General features: G+C 35.8%; 1 protein-coding gene across 5 annotated transcripts in view; it reads right to left on the bottom strand.

Annotated features, from left to right (window-relative positions):
• The window catches only part of CPNE8 (copine 8), a 267,432-nt gene that overhangs the window by 13,599 nt on the left and 230,716 nt on the right, over window positions 1-23,117 (bottom strand). For all 5 annotated transcript variants that reach the window (XM_057700921.1, XM_057700922.1, XM_057700923.1 and 2 more), the window contains 2 exons: window positions 4,676-4,778; window positions 3,123-3,180 (listed from right to left, as the gene is read on the bottom strand). In XM_057700921.1, coding sequence (XP_057556904.1) covers window positions 3,123-3,180; window positions 4,676-4,778 — 161 coding nt within the window. The remainder of the gene's footprint in view (window positions 1-3,122; window positions 3,181-4,675; window positions 4,779-23,117) is intronic.

Genomic DNA, 23,117 nt, shown 5'->3' with positions numbered 1-23,117 from the left:
TTCAAAATTTTCATATTACTTTGAGACATGAATGTACATGGACATTGATGGTGACATGCCAGCAATCAGAGAATCTTCTCCTTTGTTATGTAATTTGCTAATAACTCATAACGATTACCCTATACTACTCTAAAATGGGAAACAAAAATTGGATGATAATCTGGGCCTCTCCTTCCACAATACTCTACAATCTCCACTGACTTTTGTGAGTGTTTTGTTTCAATTAAAGAAAATGACATTTATCCAGGAAATAATGTATTAGAATGAGATCTTATACAATATCTCTCACTTTTCAGTATGTCCTTTGGGTTAAAAGGCTGTTGGTAGCAGAAGTGGAGGCTACCTACAATTCTGAAAGCAAGGAGAAAAGAAATGGCATATAAGTGGTGGAAGGGAAATGTTCAGCCTTCAGTTTTCCAGATCATCTGGTCCTCAAGCAGCCTGAAATTGTAGGCTCCGGTTCCCTACCAGTACCCCTCTCCGGAAAAAAGATGTATAAGAAACAGACCTGTATTTCTTTCTAGCCTTGGGAGACAAAATGCTGTTAGAACATATATTTCTCCCCCTTTCCTAACTTGGATCAAAGCAGTTAACCAAATGCTGCTTTCATTTGACTTTTTGCCTTTTAAGGATAAAGAAATCCTGCTTTGAGAAATTATACAGAACGTTTTAAATTGTTCTTACTGAAATACAGGAATAAGACATTTAAATGCTCATTAATCTAGTAGTTTATTTATATTTCCTCTACCTTCAAAGAATGAATGGCAAAACAATGCATTTCTTGCCTATGTGAACCTCCTGGTTAAAATATGTGTAGATGTTGGATTTATGTGGTTAACTGATAAAATCTGCAAGTTTTATTTCAGTCTTTTATTTGTCTTTTCCTATGTCATTTTATATGTGTACTATTTAAACTTACTTATGGTAGATTTGAAAGTGCCTAGAAAAAGGCTCTTCTGATAGGATAGCAGCAACTTGAATGTAAGTCAGAAATTTTCTTCCATCAGGTGAAAGCAGAAATCAGGTGTTTCAGGACCCCAATTCCCTGTTCACAGGTTTGCCAGAGCAAAGTTTCACTTTAATTCCCAGGAAGGAATTCTATGGTAAGGCAATTTCCCTCTTTGTCTATAATCTTTGCTCACTTTTCCTCATGAAAAGAGGAGTGATTCACAGGATAACTAAGATTGGCAGATGGAACTTAACTTGAATCTCTCTCTTTTGGAGCAGCCTATCCTCAGGCTGAAGACAATTTCTCTCTGTGGCATGATTAATAGGCAAGCCTCTGCCCCTGTACAGAGGAGGCCTGGAGATAAAGGTGAGGTCATTTAATCTTAGAGGAAAAAAGTAGCAAGAAGTCTGATTCTGTGCATAGGAAAACCTAAATTCTCCAATTCTGCGCTACTGTTAATAAAACTGATATTCTGATCTCTATCCAAGTGATTCCTGCATGCTTTTTTTGTTTGTTTGTTTTTTGTTAATTCAAGAAGTCAGAGAGGGAAATGATGAAATTTCATACCTCAAAACCCTGATAAATAATTCACTGGGAACACATGAATTGAAGAAAATAAATAGGTGTGGCAGTTGTAAGAGGGTAGTACCCAAATAGCTGTGCCTGCTGCTTTGAATAGAAATATTTGACCAGAAATATACACAGGAAGGCTCAGTGGCCCTATATTCACACATTATGTGTGGGCGCTCTTGAGGAACAAGTGACTGAGGTCTTACACCTAACAACGGCCTTCCATAGGAGCCTAGGAGACCTGGGATGTACCCAATGAGAAATGCGTACTTGAGAGGCAGAAGAAAATTAGTAACTGAAGAAGAAATCACAAGTTATTTTAACGCAGCAATCGGTAATGTTTGTGAACCACAGTCAATCCCTGCTCAGTGCAGATGATCAAGTACACAAAGTGTTAACAAGAAAGATGTGTCTTAGCTTTCCTGACTCCAGAGAGGTATCTCAGATTCATACCCGATGGACAGTGCAAACAGATGTAAATATTCAGAGACAGAGAAAATATTAGCAGGAGCAGCAGCAGGCAGGGCTAAAATGACTTTTGCTTTAGGAACTGGAAGGTTATAATGATGCAAAGTGTGACCAGCCAAGCATGGAATCCAAAGAAAGAATTTCCAGGATCAGCAAGATACCTGTTTGTGTTGTTTTATCTGAGACTGAGAGATCTATACTATCCTCACGGAGGAGGCACTGGTGGTTAAATGAGAATCATCCCAGTGATGGCCATACTATGATTAGCCACCTGTGTGCCTAAATTAACCTGTAGCATATCAAAAATTGTTCCAAGTATTCTAAAGTTATTCTCATTTCTAAAGTTCCAAGCTAACTACTGTCATTGTTAATGTAAAAACACCTGAACAAGGTGAATGGTATGTGGTTACACAGTTGCTGTCTAGCACAGAGTTCTCTTAAAGGAATTCATCAGGTAATGAGGAACAGAATATCCTTAGAGAAGTTTACCCAGATCACGAGTCACACAAACACCCATCACTCTAACTGGCATCTGAAGACGGCTTGAGCCCAAACAGAAAACTACCCAATAAATGAATTTAGCATAAATAAAGTCTCATTAAATTTAAGGTGGTCAGTTCCATTTTCATTTTACTTTGCTTTTTCATATGACAGAACATAAATACGTATAAAGATAATATATATCAACTAGCCAAGGTCTGACAATCCATTATCATGCTTGTGTTAATATTTCTATTTCACAACCTAGGGGTTTATTAACTTAGTGCTCATCTTTAAAAGTTTTTATGGAACCCAAACTGTGATTTGCTTTGGGAACAAAAACTCAATTTATCACTCAGTCTTAGGAAATATTTTGAGGTACAAACCATCTCTAATAAAACAGACAGCTACATGTTGAATTAACCTATACAGGAGAGATAATGTCCTACTCAGAAGGCATTCTTTTAATTTGCTCACCTTAATAGACTCTATAATGCGATATCTACATTTATGTCTATATGTACATGGACATTGTATACAAATCCACATGCACACTCACATCATTATATGAAAAACAGAGCGATAGAAACCTAAATGTATGATGAGTCAGATTAAATAAACTCCCAAGGAATAGTGTTGAAATTCTATTACTTACCATCAAATTCTGCTGGTCCAACACCTACTATAATTATTGACATTGGAAGTTTTGAAGCCTTCAAAGAGAACACACAATTAGTTCACAATTAAGAAACTGAATTAAGAAAACAACTAAGAATTAAGAAAAAAATAATATCCTGAGTTTTGATAATTTTTCATAGATGCTCATTAAAATAGTTTTGAACATATTTAAAATTAACACAGCATAATATATTTGATTCCATTCTTATCCTTCTTGAACTCTGTACATATGCTAATTCAGTGGGATATTCTTTAGAAATGACCAGTCTTGGATAATATTTTTTAAAAAAGTACTAAGCATCTGCTTTCGCTTGCTATTCTCAGACAAAACTTTCCTAAGCTGACCCTGGATACCTTTGGTCTCTTTTTTCCATGTTCCCTCTCCACTCAAAAATCTTTCAGTTGCTAAAAGGGAAAAAAAGATACCGTATTTGTGAAAAAGTAGTACTCTATCTTATTCACAGCTATGGTTAGAAAAAGCGATTTTCATAGTAAATGAGTGAATACAAATGATAATTATAGAAAGTTATTAGTAGGATGATTAAGTAATTTTACGGTAGAATATGAGATCCACCAACAGATAGGAGGAACAGTACAGCAACCATATCTTCAGCTGTGAAGGTCGCTGAATTATAAATAACTGTTCCTTAGTGCATGTCCTGTTAGTTTAAACCTAAGTTAAAAAGTCCCATTTAAAGAGCAGGCTAATGATCAGAACATAAAGGAAATCAAGACAAATTCAACTCAGTGTGTCTAGTCAAAACAAACAAAGAAATAAATGTGCAAGCTTTTACCTCTCTTCCTTTTTGTGTTTGGTTTTGCTAAGTATATGTCTATAAACATTTGATTTTTTCCCACATGTAACTATTTTTTTCTCACACAAGCAGCTAATTATACTTTCCCTATGCTATTAATAATTATGAAGTATGATAAACAATTCTTTCACACAACCCATTCTTTCTAACATCTACTTTGTGTCAAACATTGCTAAACCTGTGTATAGAAAGGCAAATAAAAACATGTAATTTTATAGATTGCAGTCTAGTAAATATAGATTTTATAGATTATAGTCTCATAAAGAAATCAATTAACCATAAATATAACACACAATTAGGAATAATGAGAAAAATGGATTTTGAATCAATGCTAGTCCCTATCTAGTTCTATAAACATAGAAGGTAGCACAGTTCTCCTATAGCTACGTAAATATTAAGAAATATTCTGTACAAATTATAAGACTATATACAAATACATCAAACACACTCATGCACGTGAAGGTGATGCTATTATTTATTTTTATTTTAATTTTCTGGAAATAATTTTGTTACAACCCAGTTATTCACACCTCTTAGCTTAGTTCTTATGGATGCATGGTACAAATGTGTGTGAGTTGTCTGGATAATGCAATCAGCTGCAAAGGCATGGGCATTTTGTTTCACTGTTAAGTCAACTAAGTAGACTCTAGTTAGTCAACTTAAGTAGCACCATGCATTCAGTTAGCCAGCCCAAGAGTGAACGACTCCTACTTACATTAACTATGGACTCCTTAGTTTGAGCCATATCTGAGATAACACCATCTGTCACAATCAGGAGCACAAAATACTGGGAGCCATCCTTTACGGAAGAAGCATATCTGAAAGGCAAAGAAAAGGTAAAGAATACCACAAAATAAAACAGTTCCTCTCTTCATGATAGTTGCTAAATATAATCTAGAATAGTCAACAAACCTTTTAATCTCAAGAAAATATTTAAACATATCTTAAGAGCCTATATTATGCAAATTCTCAAATATACTTTTTTTTCTGAAACAGCAACTAGAATAACAGCAACATTACTGCATGCTGGCGTACAGAAATGCCTGGCTGCCTTAGAAATTCATTCACTAATAAAAGGTGAGCTGGATGGTACGTTAGCACAGAGGAATGGCTACAGCTTTTGGAAATATACATCCTGGCTAAGCAACACATTACGTGTATGATCTTCAGTATAAATTATACATACGCTACTTAAACTTTATTTGCTTACCTTTAAAATCAAGATAATGCAACTCTGTATTGTTAATAAAGAAATTTCATGTATGGCAGTAAATATTTATACAGTTATATAACTGGTAGATTTTACATATGGTCGATTTTCTAAATGATTAAGGTTTTTGTTTTGGAACTATATAGCAGTGATGATTGCCCAACAATGGGAATATGCAAAATGTCACTTAACTGTAAACTTTAAAATGGTTGGTTTTATGTATGTGAATTTCCCCTTAATAAAAAAAAAATGCAACAGAAGAAACATAGCTATAGTTCCAGTTATTAATACATGTTAAGTTGGGAAGAATACATGAAAGATGGGAAGGAGAATTATAGTAAACAAAGACAAACATTAGGAATGTAATGAGAACATATTTTAGTACTTTTTTTCTGTACTCTAGTGCAGAATTCTCATCCAATAATACTCAGACATTTAGAGGAGAATTTTATGACTATACTATATTCTATCGTTTTTTTCCATTGTGTTCTATCATTCTTGGTATCTAGATTATATTCTTAATAGAATATCTTTTATGATTTCTAATACATATCTAGCAATGAGAAAGCATTATGGTGCTCATAGGAAATAGTTAACAAGAAGATTTGGGTCTGCTTCTGTAAAAAATCATCAAGTAAATCACAGAAAAATTGGTTTCAAGAAAACTTCTATTGATTACCAATGAAAATCTTTCAGTATCTCATGGGCTCTAAATAGTCAAGTTTGAATAGGTCGGAGACAAACCAATAGCATAATATGTTAGGGCAAAACTTATTTCCTGTAAAGCAGAATTAATAACTATATGAACAAGATAATATTTACAACTTTGCCATAGACAAGAGAAACTAATAATTGCTCATGCTGTTAATAAAATGATTGGTAATTTTATAGATTGATGAAGAGAATAGAGTTAGTGACATGTTCACACTCTGGAACCAGTTCAAAATAGTGTTGAACTTGTTCTATAACATACAGTCAAAAATGCTCCCACAATGTTCAACAGTTGATCTTGGACATGAAGGAATTTGTATTAACTTGATAGTAACAAAAGCAATGGAAAATCCGAAGTATGTATGAATCTACTCTCCTATTTTACACTTAAATTTTTTCTTAAGAAGTAGGATGATCTCCCTCTGGAATTCATTTTTTAAATTTTAAAATATCCATTATTTTAAAAAAGCATTTTTTACTGACTATGCTTCAAAATCATAATTTATATTTCATGTGATTAAGGGGAGGTTATAAATAGTAGTGAGAAAAGCTTCTATGAGTACAATAATATGGCTTTTATTTTTTTCATACCAAGTGATGCTTTTAAAATGGTGAGAAGCAATATGGAAAGTTGAGTATTATGCAATCTTATGAATATCATTTCAAGTGGCTTAACTGATCCCTTTTTGGGGGTATTTACTTTTTTTTAAGTTAATTTTTATTGGAGTATAGTTGATTTACAATGCTGTGTTAATTTCCACTGTACAGCATTGTGAATCAGTTATACATATACATAAATCCACTCTTTTTTAGATTCTTTTCCCATGTAGCCATTACAGAGTATTAAGTAGAGTTCCTTGTGCTATACAGTAGGGTTTTATTAGTTATATATTTTATACATAATAGTGTATATGTGTCATTCCCAATCTCCAAATCTATCTCTCCCTTACCTTTCCCCCTTGGTAACCACAAGTCTGTTTTCTACATCTATGACTCTGTTTTGTAAATAAGTTCAGTTGTACCTTTCTTTAGATTCCACATATAAGCAATACCATACCATATTTGTCTTTGTCTGACTCCACTCAGTATCATAATCTCTAGGTCCACTCATGTTTATGCAAATGGCATTATTTCATTCTTCTTTATGGCTGAATAATATTCCATTGTATATATGTACCACATCTTCTTTATCCATTCCTGAGTCAATGGACATTTAGGTTGCTTCCATGTCTTGACTATTGTAAACAGTGCTGCAATGAACACTGAGGTGCATGTGTCTTTTTGAATTATGGTTTTCTCAGGATATATGCCCAGGAGTGGGACTGCTGGATCATATGGTAGCACTATTTTTAGTTCTTTAAGGAAATGCTATACTGTTCTCCATACTGGCTGTATCAGTTCACATTCCCACCAACAGTGTAGGAGGGTTCCCTTTTCTCCACACCCTCTCCAGCATTGTTTGTAGATTTTTTTGATGATGGACATTCTGAATGGTGTGAGGTGATATCTCACTGTAGTTTGATTTGCATTTCTCTAATAATTAGTGATATTGAGCATTTTTTTCATGTGTTTTTGGCCACCTCTATGTCCTTTTTGGAGAAATGTCTTTTTAGATCATGTTTTTGGACTGGCTTGTTTTTTTGATATTGAGCTTCATGAGCTGTTTATATATTTTGGAGATTAATGTCTGCTTGGTTGCTTCATTTACAAATATGGATGGGCCAGAAAGTTTGTTTCAGTTTTTCCTTAAGATATTTTCTCCTATTCTGTGGGTTGTCTTTTCATTTTGTTTATGGTTTCCTTTGCTGTGCGAAAGCTTTTAAGTTTAATTAGTTCCCATTTGTTTATTATTGTTTTTATTTTCATTAGTCTAGTAGGTGGATCAAAAAAGATCTTGCTATGATTTATGTCAAAGAGTGTTCTGTCTATGTTTTCCTCTAAGAGTTTTACAGTATCCGGTCTTACAGTTAGGTCTTTAAACCATTTTGAATTGCTTTTTGTGTATGGTGTTAGAGAATAGTCCAATTTCATTGTTTTACATGTAGCTATCCAATGGATTAAAGGCACATGAAAAGATGCTCAACATCATTCATTATTACAGAAATGCACATCAAAACTACAATGAGGTATCACCTCACACTGGTTAAAATGGGCATCATCAGAAAATCTACAGACAGTAAATGGTGGAGAGGGTGTGGAGAAAAGGGAACCCTCTTGCACTGTTGGTGGGAATGTGAATTGATACAGCTGCTATGGAGAACAGTATGGAAGTTCCTTGAAAAACTAAACATAGAGTTACCATATGACCCAGCAATCCTACTACTGGGCATATATCCAGAGAACACCATAATTCAAAAAGACACATGCACCTCAGTGTTCATCGTAGCACTATTTATAATTGCCAGGACATGGAAGCAATCTAAATGTCCATCAACAGATGAATGGATAAAGAAGATGTGGTACATATATACAATGGAATATTACTCAAACGTAAAAAGGGATGAAATTGGGATCTGTAGAGACATGGATGGACCTAGAGGCTGTCATATAGAGTGAAGTGAGTCAGAAAGAGAAAAACAAATATCATATATTAACACATATATGCAGAATATAGAAAAATAGTACAAATCAACTGGTTTGCAAGGCAGAAATAGAGACACAGATGTAGAGAACAGACATATATGAACACCAAGTGGGGAAAGCGGGGGTGGGGGTTGGGGTGGGGTTAATAGGGAGTTAGGGATTTCCACATATACACTACTAATAAGAAAAAAAATCAAATTGTACACTTTAAATATATGCAGTTTATTGTATGTCAATTGTATCTCAATAAAATTTCTTAAAAAATATACATGTAGCTATCCAGTTTTCCCAGCACCACTTATTGAAGAGACTGTCTTTTCCATTGTATATTCTTGCCTCCTTTCTCATAGATTAGGTGATCATAGGTGCATGGGTTTATCTCTGGACTTTCTATTCTGTTCCATTGATCTATATTTCTGCTTTTGTGCCAGCACTTTACTGTCTTGATTACTGTAGTTTTGTAGTATAGTCTGAAGTCAGGGAGTCTGATTCCTCTAGCTCCATTTTTCTTTCTCAAGATTGCTTTGGCTATTCAGGGTCTTTTGTGTTTCCATACAAATTGTAAAATTTTTTGTTCTAATTCTGTGAAAAATGCTATTGGTAATTTGGCAGTGATTGCACTGAATACGTAGATTGCTTTGGGAAGTATAGTCATGTTGACAATATTGATTCTTCCAATTCAAGAACATGGTATATCTCTCCATCTGTTTGTGTCATCTTTGATTTCTTTCATCAGTATCATAGTTTTCTGAGTACAGGATTTTGCCTCCTTAGGTAGGTTTATTCCTAGGTATCTTATTCTTTTTGAAGTGATGGTAAATGGGATTGTTTCCTTAATTTCTCCTTCTGATCTTTCATTGCTGGTATATAGGAATGCAAGAGATTTCTGTGTATTAATTTTGTATCCTGTAACTTTACCAAATTCATTGATGAGCTCTAGTAGTTTTCTGGCAGCATCTTTAGGATTTTCTATGTATAGTGTCATGTCATCTGCAGACAGTGACAGTTTTACTTCTTTTCCAATTTGGATTTCTTTTATTTTTTTTCTTTTCTGGTTGCCTTGGCTAAGACCTCCTGAACTATGTTGAATAAAAGTGGCAAGATGGACATCCTTTTCTTGTTCCTGATCTTAGAGGAAATGCTTTCAGTTTTTCACCATTGAAAATAATGTTTGCAGTGGGTTTGTCATATATATCCTTTATTATGTTGAGGTAGGTTCCCTGTATGCCCACTATACAGATAGCTTTTATCATAAATGGGTGTTGAATTTTGTCAAAAGCTTTTTCTGCATCTGTTGAGGTGATCATATGGATTTTACTCTTCAGTTTGTTAATGTGTGTATCACATTGATTGATTTGTGTTTATTGAAGAATCCTTGCATTTCTGCATAAATTCTTCTTGATTATGATGTATGATCCTTTTAATGTGTTGTTGGATTTGGTTTGCTAGTATGTTGTTGAGGATTTCTGCATCTGTGTTCATCAGTGATATTGGCCTGTAATTTTATTTTTTGTGATATCTTTGTCTGATTTTGGTATTAGGGCGATGGTGGCCATGTAGAATGAGTTTGTGAGTGTTCCTTCCTCTGCAACTTTTTAGAATAGTTTCAGAAGAATAGGTGTTAACTCTTTTCTAAATGTGTGACAGCATTCACCTGTGAAGCTATCTGGTCCTAGACTTTTGTTTGTTGGAAGTTTTTAAAGCACAGTTTCAGTTTAAGTATTTGTGATTGGTGTGTTCATATTTTCTATTACTTCCTGGTTTAGTCTTAGAAGGTTGTACCTTCTTCTAGATTGTCCATTGAAGGCTGTTCATTTCTTCTAGATTGTCCATTTTATTGGCATATAGTTGCTTGTAGTAGTTTCTTATGATCCTCTGTATTTCTGTGGTGTCCATTTTATCTTCTCCTTTTTAATTTCTGATCTTATTAATTTGAGCCCTCTCCATTTTTTTCTTGTTGGGTCTAGCTAAAGTTTTATCAATTTTGTTTATCTTCTCAAAGAACCAGCTTTTAGTTTCATTGATCTTTGCTACTGTTTTCTCTGTCTCTATTTCTGTTCTTTATAATTTCTTTCCTTCTACTAATTAGCTTTTGTTTGTTCTTCTTTCTCAAGTTGCTTTATGTGTAAGGTTAGGTTGTTAATTTGAGACTTTTCTTGTTTCCCGAGGTAAGACTGTTGTTATAAATTTTCCACTGAGGACTGCTTTTGCTGTGTCCCATAGGTTTTGGATCATCATACTTTCATTGTCACTTTTCCCTATGTATTTTTTGATTTTCTCTTTGATTTCTTCAGTGATCCAGTGGTTATTTAGTAACATATTCTTTAACTTCCATGTGTTTGTGTTTTTTATCTTTTTTTTTGCTGTAATTGATTTCTGCTCTCACAGCATTATGGTCAGAAAAATGCTTAATATGATTCCCATTTTTTAAAAAATTTTACTGAGGCTTGATTTGTGGCCCAAATGTGATCTTTTTTGGAGAATGTTCCATGTGTGCTTGAGAAGAAAATTTATTCTGCTGCTTTCAGATAGAATATCATAGATATTGATTAAGTCTATCTCATCTAATGATTCATTTAAGGTTTGTGTTTTCTTATTAATTTTCTGTCTGATCTGTCCATTGGTGTAAGTGGGTGTTAAAGTCCCCCACTATTATTGTGTCAATTTCCCCTTTTATGGATGTTAGCATTTGCCTTATATATTGAGGTACTCCTATGTTGGGTACAGATATATTTACAATTGTTATAGCTTCTTCTTGCATTGATTGTTTGATCATTATGTAGTGTTCTTCCTTGTCTTTTGTCACAGTATTTTAAAGTCTATTTTATCCGATATGAGGATTGCTACCCATCTTTCTTTTGATTTCCATTTTCATGGAAAATATTTTTCCATCCCCTCATTTTAAGTCTGTATGTGTTCCTAGGTCTGGATTGGGTCTCTTGCAGACAGCATAATATGGGTCTTGTTTTTGTATCTATTCATCCAGTCTATATCTTTTGGTTAGAGCATTTAATCCATTTACATCTGAGGTATTTATAGATATATATGTTCCTACTGCCATTTTCTTAATTGTTTTGGATTTATTTTTGTAGATCTTTTTTCTTTTGTTCTCTTGTGGTTTGATGGCCCTCCTTAGTGTTCTGTTTGGGATACTTTTTCTTTTTTTGTGTGTGTATCTATTGTAGTTTTTGGTTTGCTGTTCCCATGAGGTTTTGATATAGCAGTATATGTGTACAAGTTTGTTTTAAGTTCTTGGTGTTTTTCTCACTTAGAGAAGTTCCTTTAGCATTTGCTGTAAAGCTGGTTTGGTGGTTCTGAATTCCCTTAGCTTTTGTTTGTCTGTAAAGCTTTTGATTTCTCCATCAAATCTCAATGACAGCCTTTCTGCATAGAGTATTCTTGATTGTAGGTTTTTCCTTTTCATCACTTAAAGTATTGTGCCACTTCCTTTCTGTCCTGCATAATTTCTGCTGAAAAATCAGTTGATAACCTCATGGAGATTCCCTTGTATGTGATTTGTTGCTTTCCCTTGTTGCTTTTAATATCTTTTCTTTGTCTTTAATTTTTGTCAGTTTGATTCATATGTGTCTTAGCATGTTCCTCCTTGGGTTCATCCTGTATGGGACTCTCTGAACTTCCTGGACTTTAGTGAGTGTTTCTCATGTTAGGGAAATTTTCAGCTATAGTATCTTCAAATATTTTCTTAGGCCCTTTCTCTTTTTCTTCTCCTTCTGGGACCCCTATAATGTTGGTGTGTTTAATATTGTCCCAAAAGTCTCTGAGACTGTCCTCATTTTTTTTCATTTATTTCTTTCAAAAAAATTTTTTAATTGAAGTATAGTTAATTTACAATGTTGTGCCAATCTCTGCTGTACAGCAAAGTGACTTAATTATACACATATATGGATTCTTTTTGTATATTCTTTTCCATTATGGTTATCACAGGATATTGAGTATAGTTCCCTGCACTATACATTAGCACCCTGCTGTTTACATATTCTTTATTCCGTTCTGCGGCAGCAATTTCCACCAGTGTTTTCCAGCTCACTTATTCATTGTTTTCCCTTATGTATTGATTCCTTCTAGTGTTTTTTTCATTTCAGTTATTGTACTGTTCATCTCTGTTCACTAAATCTTCTTACTCCTTGTTAAACATTTCTTGCATTATCTTGATCTATGCCTCCATTCTTTTTCTAAGATCTTGGATCATCTTTACTATCATTCCTCTGAATTCTTTCAGGTAGATTGCCTATCTCCTCTTAATTTTGTTGTTCTTGTGGATTTTTATCTTGCTCCTTCAATAGTACCAATTTCTCTGTCATCTCATTTTGTCTAACTTACCGTGTTTGTGGTCTCCTTTCTACAGGATGCAGGATCATAGCTCCTCTTGCTTCTGGTGTCTGCGCCCTGGTGGGTAAGGTTGGTCCAGGGCCCTTTGCAGGTTTTTGGTGGGATGCACAGGTGCCTGCCCTCTGGTGGGTGGAACTGAGTCTTGTCCTTCTGATGGGTAGGGCCATGTCAAAGGGTGTGTTTTGAGGTGGCTCTGAGCTCAGTACAACTTTAGGTAGCTTGTCTTCTGTTGGATAAGGCTGATGTTCCTATCTTGTTGGCTGTTTAGCCTGAGGCTTTCCAACACTGGAGCCTGCAGGCTAGTTGGGTGGGGTTTTGTTTTGGTGCCAAAATGTTGGCCTCTGGGAGAGCTCACTGTGATCAATATTCCCTAGGGCTTCTGCCACCAGTGTCTGTGCCCCCTCAGTGAGCTACAGTCAACCTTTGCCCCCCTGGAGACCCTTCAAGACCCCTAAGTAGGTGTAGCCTAGGTTCTTATGGAGATATTTTGTGCTGGGTCCCAGTGCACATGAGACATTTATGCATCCTCCAAGAGTGGAGTCTCTGTTTCCCCCAGCTCTATGGGGCTCTTGCACTTGAGCACCACTGGCTTTCAAAGCTAAATGCTCTGGGGGTTCTTCCAATTCAAGACCCTCAGATTGTCTTGGAGGGCTATTTTTATGTGGGGACATCCCTGTGCAGCCTGTGTGGGTTTAATATTTTTTGGTGCAAGGGCTGCTTTTAGTATAGATGCCTGCCACCTCTTTCCTCAGTGTATGTTGGCCATTATCCCCTTGATAGGAGATGTGACTGATGTTGTGGTGACCAAAGCCTGTACTGGATATTGAGCAGGGCCTCCCTTTGCCCTGCGGTTGTCACTGCCCTGTCAGAGATGGGGTTTTCTCCCTTGTTGCTGGAGAAGAGCCCCTAAGATCTGTTTCCTAGCTGTGTTTCTGATCTGTGGTGTGAAATAAGCAGGATTAGAGCACTCCCACTGAAAGTAAAGCCACTGAGCATTCCTCCTCTGGAGGTATTCACCTGTGGGTGTGCTCTGTCATGTCACCTTTCACCCATGGTGCAAGTTCTCAGATTACACTGTTGTTGGCACTGCTCTCGGCCCCACCTCAACCGTGGGTATGCCAGAAATTGGCCCTCGTGTCTCTCAGATGTTGTTTTCACCAGGCCACCAACATTGGTCCACTGAAGTCAGGTCCCAGGATTGCAGTAATCATAGATCTGGACCCTCTGTGGGCACTATGGTGGCAACTCAGACTCTGGCCTGGCACAACTCTGGCACATATGTTCCCACAAAGTCTGCAGATGCTAAGGCTAGACCTGTCTTTGCTATGGGAGTGCTCACTGTCTGTTCAGATGTTCTGTAGGCACTCAGTTTACAAAGCCACTTGTGGGGGTAACAATTCACAGTTTGCACAGCTGAGAGGAAAGACTGCAGCTTTTCTTTCTTACTTACACAACCCCTGGGGCTCAGATGTGGTTTCAGCCTCACCTTTTCTTGTGGGCCACCCACAGGGGTCTGCCCCTGAGGCTGCCCTGGAGCACATGAGTCCTCCTGGTGAGGAGAGGGTGCAGAGGATGAGGCAGCATCCAGGGTTGTGGGATTTCAGGTGGGCACAGGTCATGCAGGGGAGCTGGTAGCTGTGGGTGTGAGAGAGCCAGCCCCAGTGGTGATGGGGCGCATGGCTTAGCAGGTGGCCACAGGTGCAAGAGAGCTGGCCCCTGTGGGATTTGGGTGTACAGGGGAGCCAGCCCTAGTGGGAACCCCTCCTAGTTCCTGGAGAGGCAGGGGCAAGCATGTGGGGAGAGAGGCTGCAATGGCTGCCCCACCCCTTGTGCGTCACTCGACAATGGCACCTTGCTCCTATGGAGGTCTGGGTTTCCTCCACAAGCATTCCCAGTTGCAGATTTCCTCACTCCCATCCCCGCAGGTTGTCTCTTTGCAGCCAACAGCAGTCTTCTCCCTGGGCTTGCTCTTCAAACTCCACGTTCCAGCACCCAGCCCCCATCCACACTGGTGGACACACGTCTCAGGCTGGGGCATGCAAGGCTTGGCACAGACTATCTAGATAGGTCTCACACTGTCCTGCTAGCCACAGACCAATTGCTGCATTCTCCTCTGATAGTCCACAAAGCTTCCCTTCTGTTCTAACTTATCTCCCCACCAGTGAAGGGGCTTCCCTTGATGTGAGGTCTCCTCTCCTTCATCTCCCTGCTCAGGGGTGCAGATAACTTCCCATTTCCTCTCCTCTTTCTTTTCCTTTCTTCCTTCATTTTTCCTTCCCAGTTACATGGGGATCTTTCTTGTCCTTTTAGGTGCCTGAGGTCCTCTGCTAGTGTCCACCTGGTGCTCTGTGAGAATTATTCCATTTTTTAGTTGTATTCTTGATGCATTTGTGAGGAGAGATGAACTCCATGTCCTCTTATTCCTCCACCACCTTGGCAGATGTCAGATTGGGGCCCCAGGTTCAGCTCTAGAAGCCCACTTTGCTGCAAGCAAGACTTCAGCCTCTTGGGTGGCCTCTGGTCCACTGTGCCTCTGATCAGGGAAAGAAGTTAGTCTTCTACATAGGGGCATTTACTTTTTATTTCTTTTTCAACACTTCTTGTTACCTATGGAGAAAGTCTCAGTTGTTATTATTATTGTCTCCCACCACCCCCGCAGCTTTATTGAGGTATAATTGGTATACAAAAAACTGCACATAATCAATATAAGCAATGTGATATCTTTCAATATATGTATATACTCATGTTACCATCAAAATAATCAAAGTAATAAACATATCCATTAGCTCCACTTCCTTGTGTCTGTTTGTGTGTGTATGTGTATGATTCAATCTCCTTATTTGTTATTGCTCTATGCAGGTTTTCTATTTCTTCTTCATTCATTCTTGGTAGGTTGTAATTCTCTAGGAGTTTATTCATTTATGCTAGGTTGTCCAATTTGTTGGACTCCAATTGTTTATAATAGTCCCTTGTAATATTTTTTTATTTCTGTGACATCAGTTGTAATGTCTCCTCTTTCTGATTTCATTTACTTGAGTCAATTTTCCCCTTAGTAGATATAGCTAAGGGTTTGTAGATTTTATTTATCTTTTCAAAAATATTGACTTAGTTTTGCCAATTTCTTTCTATTGTTTTTCTAGTCTCTATTCTATTTATTTCTGCTCTAATTTTTATTTAATTTAAATTATTATTACCTTCCTTCTGCTAAATTGTGCCTAGTTTGTTGTTATTTTTCTAGTTCCTTGAGGTGTAAACCTAGGTCATTTCATATTTTTCTTCTTTCTAAAAATGTGGTATCATTATAGATTTCTCTCTTAGTACTGATTTTACTGTATCCCATAAATTTTGGTATATTGTGTTTACACTTTTCTGATAATATCTTATAATTTCCTGTTTGACTTCTTTGACACAATGATCATTTAAGATTGTGTTAATTTCCATTTGTTTCTGAGTTTTGTAATTTCTTTCAGTTATTGATTTCTGTTTTTTCCCATTGTGTTCAGAAAAGATGCTTGGAATGATTTCAATCTTCTTATATTTAATGAGACTTATTTTGTGACTTAGTCTGTGATCTATTCTAGAGAATGTTCCATGTGGGCTTGAAGAGAATATGTATTGTGTTGCTATTGAACAGAATGTTCTGTATATGTCAGTTAGGTTTCATTTGTTCCAGAGTGTTGCTCAAGTTAGCCATTACCTTATTTATTTTCTGTCCAGGTGATCTATTCATTATTGAAAGTGGGGTAGTGAAGCCTTCTAATACTATTGTATTGATATCTATTTCTCCCTTCAGATATGTCAATTAAAAAATATACTATTTATAGGACATTCCACCCAAAAACAAGAGCATACACCTTCTTCTCAAGTGCACATGGAACCTTCGCCAGGATAGATCACATCATGGGTCACAAATCAAGGCTCAATAAATTTAAGAAAATTGAAATCATATCAAGCATCTTTTCTGACCATAATGCTATGAGACTAGATATCAATTACATGAAAAAATTGTAAAAAGTACTAACACATGAAGGCTAAACAACACACTACTAAATAACCAAAAGATCACTGAAGAAATTAAAGAAGAAATCAAAAAATACCTAGAGACAAACAACAATGAAAACACAATGATCCAAAACCTACGGGATGCAGCAAAAACAGTTCTAAGAGGGAAGTTTATAGCAATACAATCCTACCTCAAGAAACAAGAAAAATCTCAAAGAAACAACCTAACTTTACACCTAAAGCAATTAGAGAAAGAAGAAGAAGAACAACAACCCCAAAGCAACACAACAACAACAAAAACAACAACACCCCAAAGCTAGCAGAAGGAAAGAAATCATAAAGATCAGATCAGAAATAAATGAAAAAGGGCTTCCCTGGTGGTGCAGTGGTTAAGAATGCTCCTGCCAATGCAGGGGACACAGGTTTGAGCCCTGGTTGGGAAGATCACACATGCCATGGAGCAAGTAATCCCATGTGCCACAACTACTGAGCCTGTGCTCTAGAGCCTGCAAGCCACAACTACCGAGCCCGTGTGCCAAAACTGCTGAAGCCCGTGCACCTAGAGCCTGTGCTCTGCAACAAGAGAAGCCACCACAATAAGAAGCCTGCTTACTGAAATGAAGAGTAGCCCACCACTCCCTGCAACTACAGAAAGCTCACGTGCAGCAATGAAGACCCAAAGCAGCCAATAAATAAATAAATTAATTAATTAAAAAAAGAAATAAATGAAAAATAAATGAAAGAAACAATAGCAAAGACCAATAAAACTAAAAGCTGGTTCTTTGAGAAGATAAACAAAATTGATAAGCCAGACTTATCAGGAAAAAAAAGGGAAAAGACGCAAATCAGCAGAATTAGACATAGAAAAGGAGAAGTAACTACTGACACCACAGAAATACAAAGGATCATGAGAGACTACTACAAACAACTATTTGCCAACAAAATGGACAACCTGGAAGAAATGGATAAATTCTTAGAAAAGTACAGACTTCCAAGACCGAAACAGGAAGAAACAGAAAATATGAAGAGACCAATCTCTAGCACTGAAATTGAAACAGTGATTAAAAATTTTCCAACAAACAAAAGCCTAGGACCAGATGGTTTCACAGGTGATTTTATCAAGCATTTAGAGAAGAGATAACACCTATTCTCCTCAAACTCTTCTAAGATACAGCAGAGGGAGGAACACTCCCAAACTCATTCTATGAGGCCATCATCACCCTGATACCAAAACCAGACAAAGATGTCACAAGAAAAGAAAATTACAGGCTAATATCACTGACGAACATAGATGCAAAAATCTTCAACAAAATATTAGCAAACAGAATTCAACACCACATTAAGAGGATCATACACCATGATCAAGAGGGGTTTAACCCAGGAATGCAAGGATTCTTTAATATATGTAAATCAATCAATGTGATACACCATATTAACAAATTAAAGGGTAAAACCATATGATCATCTCAATAGATGCAGAAACATCTTTTGACAAAATTCAGCACCCACTTATGATAAAAGTTTTCCAGAAAGTGGGCATAGAAGGAACCTACACCTCAACATAATAAAGGCCATATATGACAAACCCATAATCAACATCATTCTAAATGGTGAAAAACTGAAAGCATTTCCTCTAAGAGCAGGAACAAGACAAGGATGCTCACTCTCACCACTATTATTCAACATAGTTTTGGAAGTCCTAGCCACAGCAATCAGAGAAGAAAAAGAGATAAAAGAATACAAAGTTTAAAAGAAGAAGTAAAACTGACACTGCTTGCACATGACATGATACTATACATAAGAAATCCTAAAATGCCACCAGAAAACTAGTAGAGCTAATCAAACAATTGGGTAAAGTAGCAGGATACAAAATTAATGCACAGAAATCTCTTGCATTCCTATACACTAACAACCAAAAATCAGAAAGAGAAATTAAGGAAACACTACCATTTACCACTGCAACAAAAAGATTAAAATACCTAGGGATAAACCTAATGCAGTAGGCAAAAGACCTGTGTGCAGAAAGCTATAAGATGCCGATGAAAGAAACCAAAGGTGATACAAATAGGTGGACAGGTATACCATGTTCTTGGATTGGAAGAATCAACATTGTGAAAATGACTATCCTACCCAAAGCAATGTACACATTCAATGCAATCCCTATCAAATTTCCAATGGCATTTTTCATAGAACTAGAACAACAAATTTTATGATTTCTATGGAAATGCAAAAGACCCTGAATAGCCAAAGCAATCTTGAGAAGGAAAGATGGAGTTGGTGGAATCAGGCTTCCTGACTTCAAGCTATACTACAAGGCTACAGTGATCAAGACAGTATGGTACTGGCACAAAAACAGAAATATAGATCAATGGAACAGAATAGAGAGCCCAGAGACAAACTCACGTACATATGGTCACCTTATCTTTGACAAAGGAGGCAAGCATATACAATGGAGAAAAGATAGCCTCTTCAATAAGTAGTGCTGGGAAAACTGGACAGCTACATGTAAAAGAATGAAATTAGAACACTCCCTAACCCCATACACAAAAATAAACTCAAAATGGATTAAAGACCTAAATGTGAGGCCAGACACTATAAAACTTTTAGAGGAAAACATAGGCAGAACACTCTATGACATAAAAGACAGCAAGATCCTTTTTGACCCACCTCCTAGAGTAATGGAAATAAAAACAAAAATAAACAAATGGGACCTAATGAAACAAAAGTTTTTGCAGAACAAAGGAAACCATAAACAAGATGAAAAGACAGCTCTCAGAATGGGAGAAAATATTTGCACATGAAGCAATGGACAAAGATTAACCTCCAAAATATACAAACAGCTCATGCAGCTCAATATCAAAAAAACAAAAAAACCCAATCCAAAAATGGGCAGAAGACCTAAATAGACATTTCTCCAAAGAAGACATACAGACAGCCAAGAGGCACATGAAAAGAGGCTCAACATAACTAATCATTAGAGAAGTGCAAATCAAAAGTACAATGAGGTATCACCTCACAGCAGTCAGAATGGCCATCATCAAAAAAATCTAGGAACAATAAATGCTGGAGAGGGTGTGGAGAAAAGGGAACCCTCAAGCATTGTTGGTGGGAATGTAAATTGATACAGCCACTATGTAAAACAGTGTGGTGATTTGTGAAAAAACTAAAAATAGAACTACCCTATGACCCAGCAATCCCACTACTGGGCATATACCCTGACAAAACCATAATTCAAAAAGACACATGTACCACAATGTTCACTGCAGTGCTATTTACAATAGCCAGGGCATGGAAACAACCTAAATGTCCATTGACACATGAATGGATGAAGAAGATGTTGTATATATATATACAATGGAATATTACACAGCCATAAAAAAGAATGAAATTGAGTTATTTGGAGTGAGGTGGATGGACCTAGAGTCTGTTATACAGATCGAAGTAGGTGAGAAAGAGAAAAACAAATATCATATGCTAACTCATATATATGGAATCTAGAAAAATGGTACTAATGAACAGAGTAGCAGATTAGGAATAATATGTAGATATAGAGAACAGACTAGAGGACACAGAAGGAAGGGGAAACTGGGATGTGGTGAGAGAGTAGCATTGACATATATACACTAGCAAAGGTAAAATAGATAGCTAGTGGGAATTGCTGCATACACAGGGAGATAAGCTTGTTCCTTTGTGGATGACCTAGAAGGGTGGGATATGGAGGGTGGGAGGGAGGCTCAAGAGGGAGGAGATATGGGGATATATGTATACATATTGCTGAGTCATTTTGTTGTACAGCAGAAACTAGCATAACATTGTAAAGCAATCATACTCCAATAAGGATGTATTAAAAATATATACTTAGGTGCTTTGATTCTGGGTGTATACATATTTATAATTATTATATCATCCTGTTGAATTGACCCTTTAAAAATTATGTTCTTTTTAATAAAAATTGTATTTAAGGTATACAACATGATGATTTGATATACATATACACAGTGAAATAATTACTATAGTTAAGCATGATAATGTATCATGATGTCACAGTTACCATAATTTTTGGATTTGAAATGTACTCTTTTAGCAAATTTCCAGCATTTAATACAGTATTTACTATAGTCATCATGCAATACATGAGATCTCCAGACTTATTCATCCTATGCAATGCAACTTTGTTTATTGTGACCAATGTCTCCCTACTTCCTTTACGTCTCCACCTCTGTTAACCACTGTTCTAACTCTCTGCTTCTATGTATTTGGCTTTAAAAATTCTGCATATAAGTGAGACGATACAGTTTCTTTCTTTTTGTGTCTGGCTTATTTCACCTAGCAAAACACGCTCCAGGTTCATCCATGTTGTTGCAAATGGCAGGCTATAATATATATATTATATTAATATATATCTATAAAATGATATGTATCACATTAATTGACCCTTTTATTATGTAATGACCTTCTTTGACTGCTGTGACATTTTTGACTTAAAGCTTATTTTGTCTACATATAGCTGCCCTTGCCTGCCCTCTTTTAGTTACCATTTGCATGGAGTATCTTTTTATCCATTCCTTCATTTTCATCCTATGTATGTCCTTAAATTTGAGTCTCTCATAGCATATAATTGGGTTCTTTTTTGTTTTTATCCATTCAGTCACTTTATGTCTTTTGATTGGTGAATTTAATCCACTTACACTTTGGTTTTCTTTTGATGCATCATAAAATATACCTAAGAAAAACGGAGAATATTTTCATACTATCAAGAGCATTAAAGATAGAACCTGAAGCAGATACAGTAAACTTGAAATGCCTTTGAACTTTGTTGTTTTATCTTAAAAATTCATAGAAATTTTGCATTTTACTTTATAATAAATGGGCTTGATTAATTCTTTATGCCTTAACTTTGAGGAAAATGAATGCTGTAGAAAAATCGTAAGTTTATTGTGTGGCTCTAACTACTGCTAGTTATAGTAATTTGAAAATAAAATACATTTTACATAAGTACTATTCAATCCATTTTAGTCTTGTCACCATCAGCAGCATGAATTAATCTTTTAAAACAATTATTTCTATAGTATTTGCTCTACACATTGGCATATTGTTGCACTTTGCAAGGAAATCTAAATTTCAAACAAAACAATCTTTTGTATTACCATTTCTTCTAATTTAGCTTTTTAAAAAGTGTTACATATTTATAATAAAATAATTAAAGTGCTACAGAAATGTATGAAGTAGAAAGTAGAGGCTGATCACATCCTAACTCTTCTTCAAGGAGATAACACATATATAGACTTACAGAATCAAAGCATATTTTAAAGGTATTAAATAAGCTTGCTTCTATATTTTTTCAAGTATAGGCAATCTATAATTGATATTTTAACATTACTGTGACAAATCTTAGGGAGAAGTTAACTTTGTCAGGGTTTTGGAATTCAAACACAGTTCTTTGGAGTCATTATCAAGTAAATTTCTGTGATTATTTTTATAAAGGTTCATAAGTGATTGGTTCAGATTTGTGGAATACTGTTTCAGCTCATTATTAGTTCATAGGAATAGAGAGGGCAATAAGAAAAGGTAAGAAACTGACCCAGAAATGTTTTACTTAAGTAGTTCAATTTTGATATACACAATGAATTAAATCTTCTCAATATGGGATACATTTAAATATTTCAGTACAAAGTAACACATCTATTTTTATGTTACTAAGTTGTTATCCAAACTACTTTTGATAGTGTACTGAAGTGACCAACAGTATCCACAATGATAGGTCATTTTGTTGCACTTTCTTTTGTGAATTTTTACCTCTGCATCAGAGATAAAAAGTATGCAAGGTATCATAACACAGAGAATTGGAATCAGATTATTTTGTTTGGAATTTTAGCTCAACCACAAATGGTCACTATATGTATCCCTTTTGTCATCAGTAAAATATGAATAATAACACTATTGTCACCTCTTAAAGGAAATAACCCACATTATAGCACTGAGCATATTGACTAAAATAGATTATGGGTTCAATAATGATTGTTTTGATTTTATTATTATTGATCATGCAGATGGAAAAGACAAAACATAATACATTCTTTAGCTTAATTTGAAAATTAGTTATGAAAATTCCAAAACAAACAAATATTATTTCCTGAGAAATGAAAAGTAATTTTAGCTGGTTATCTGGATCCTGAAAATTTCTTAACATCAGAAAAAAAGAAAAGAAAAAAATACAATATTCTAGCTTAACATCAGAGGAAAAAAAGAAAAAATACAACATTCTAGCTAAAAGTTAGAATTAAAATCCCTCTTAAGAAAT

The sequence above is a fragment of the Hippopotamus amphibius genome, chromosome 12 (genome assembly GCF_030028045.1).
Source record: "Hippopotamus amphibius kiboko isolate mHipAmp2 chromosome 12, mHipAmp2.hap2, whole genome shotgun sequence".
In the NCBI taxonomy this organism is placed as follows: Eukaryota; Metazoa; Chordata; class Mammalia; order Artiodactyla; family Hippopotamidae; genus Hippopotamus; species Hippopotamus amphibius.
The sequence above is the reverse complement of the archived record's forward strand: the minus strand, read 5'-3'. Positions and strand labels throughout refer to the sequence as shown.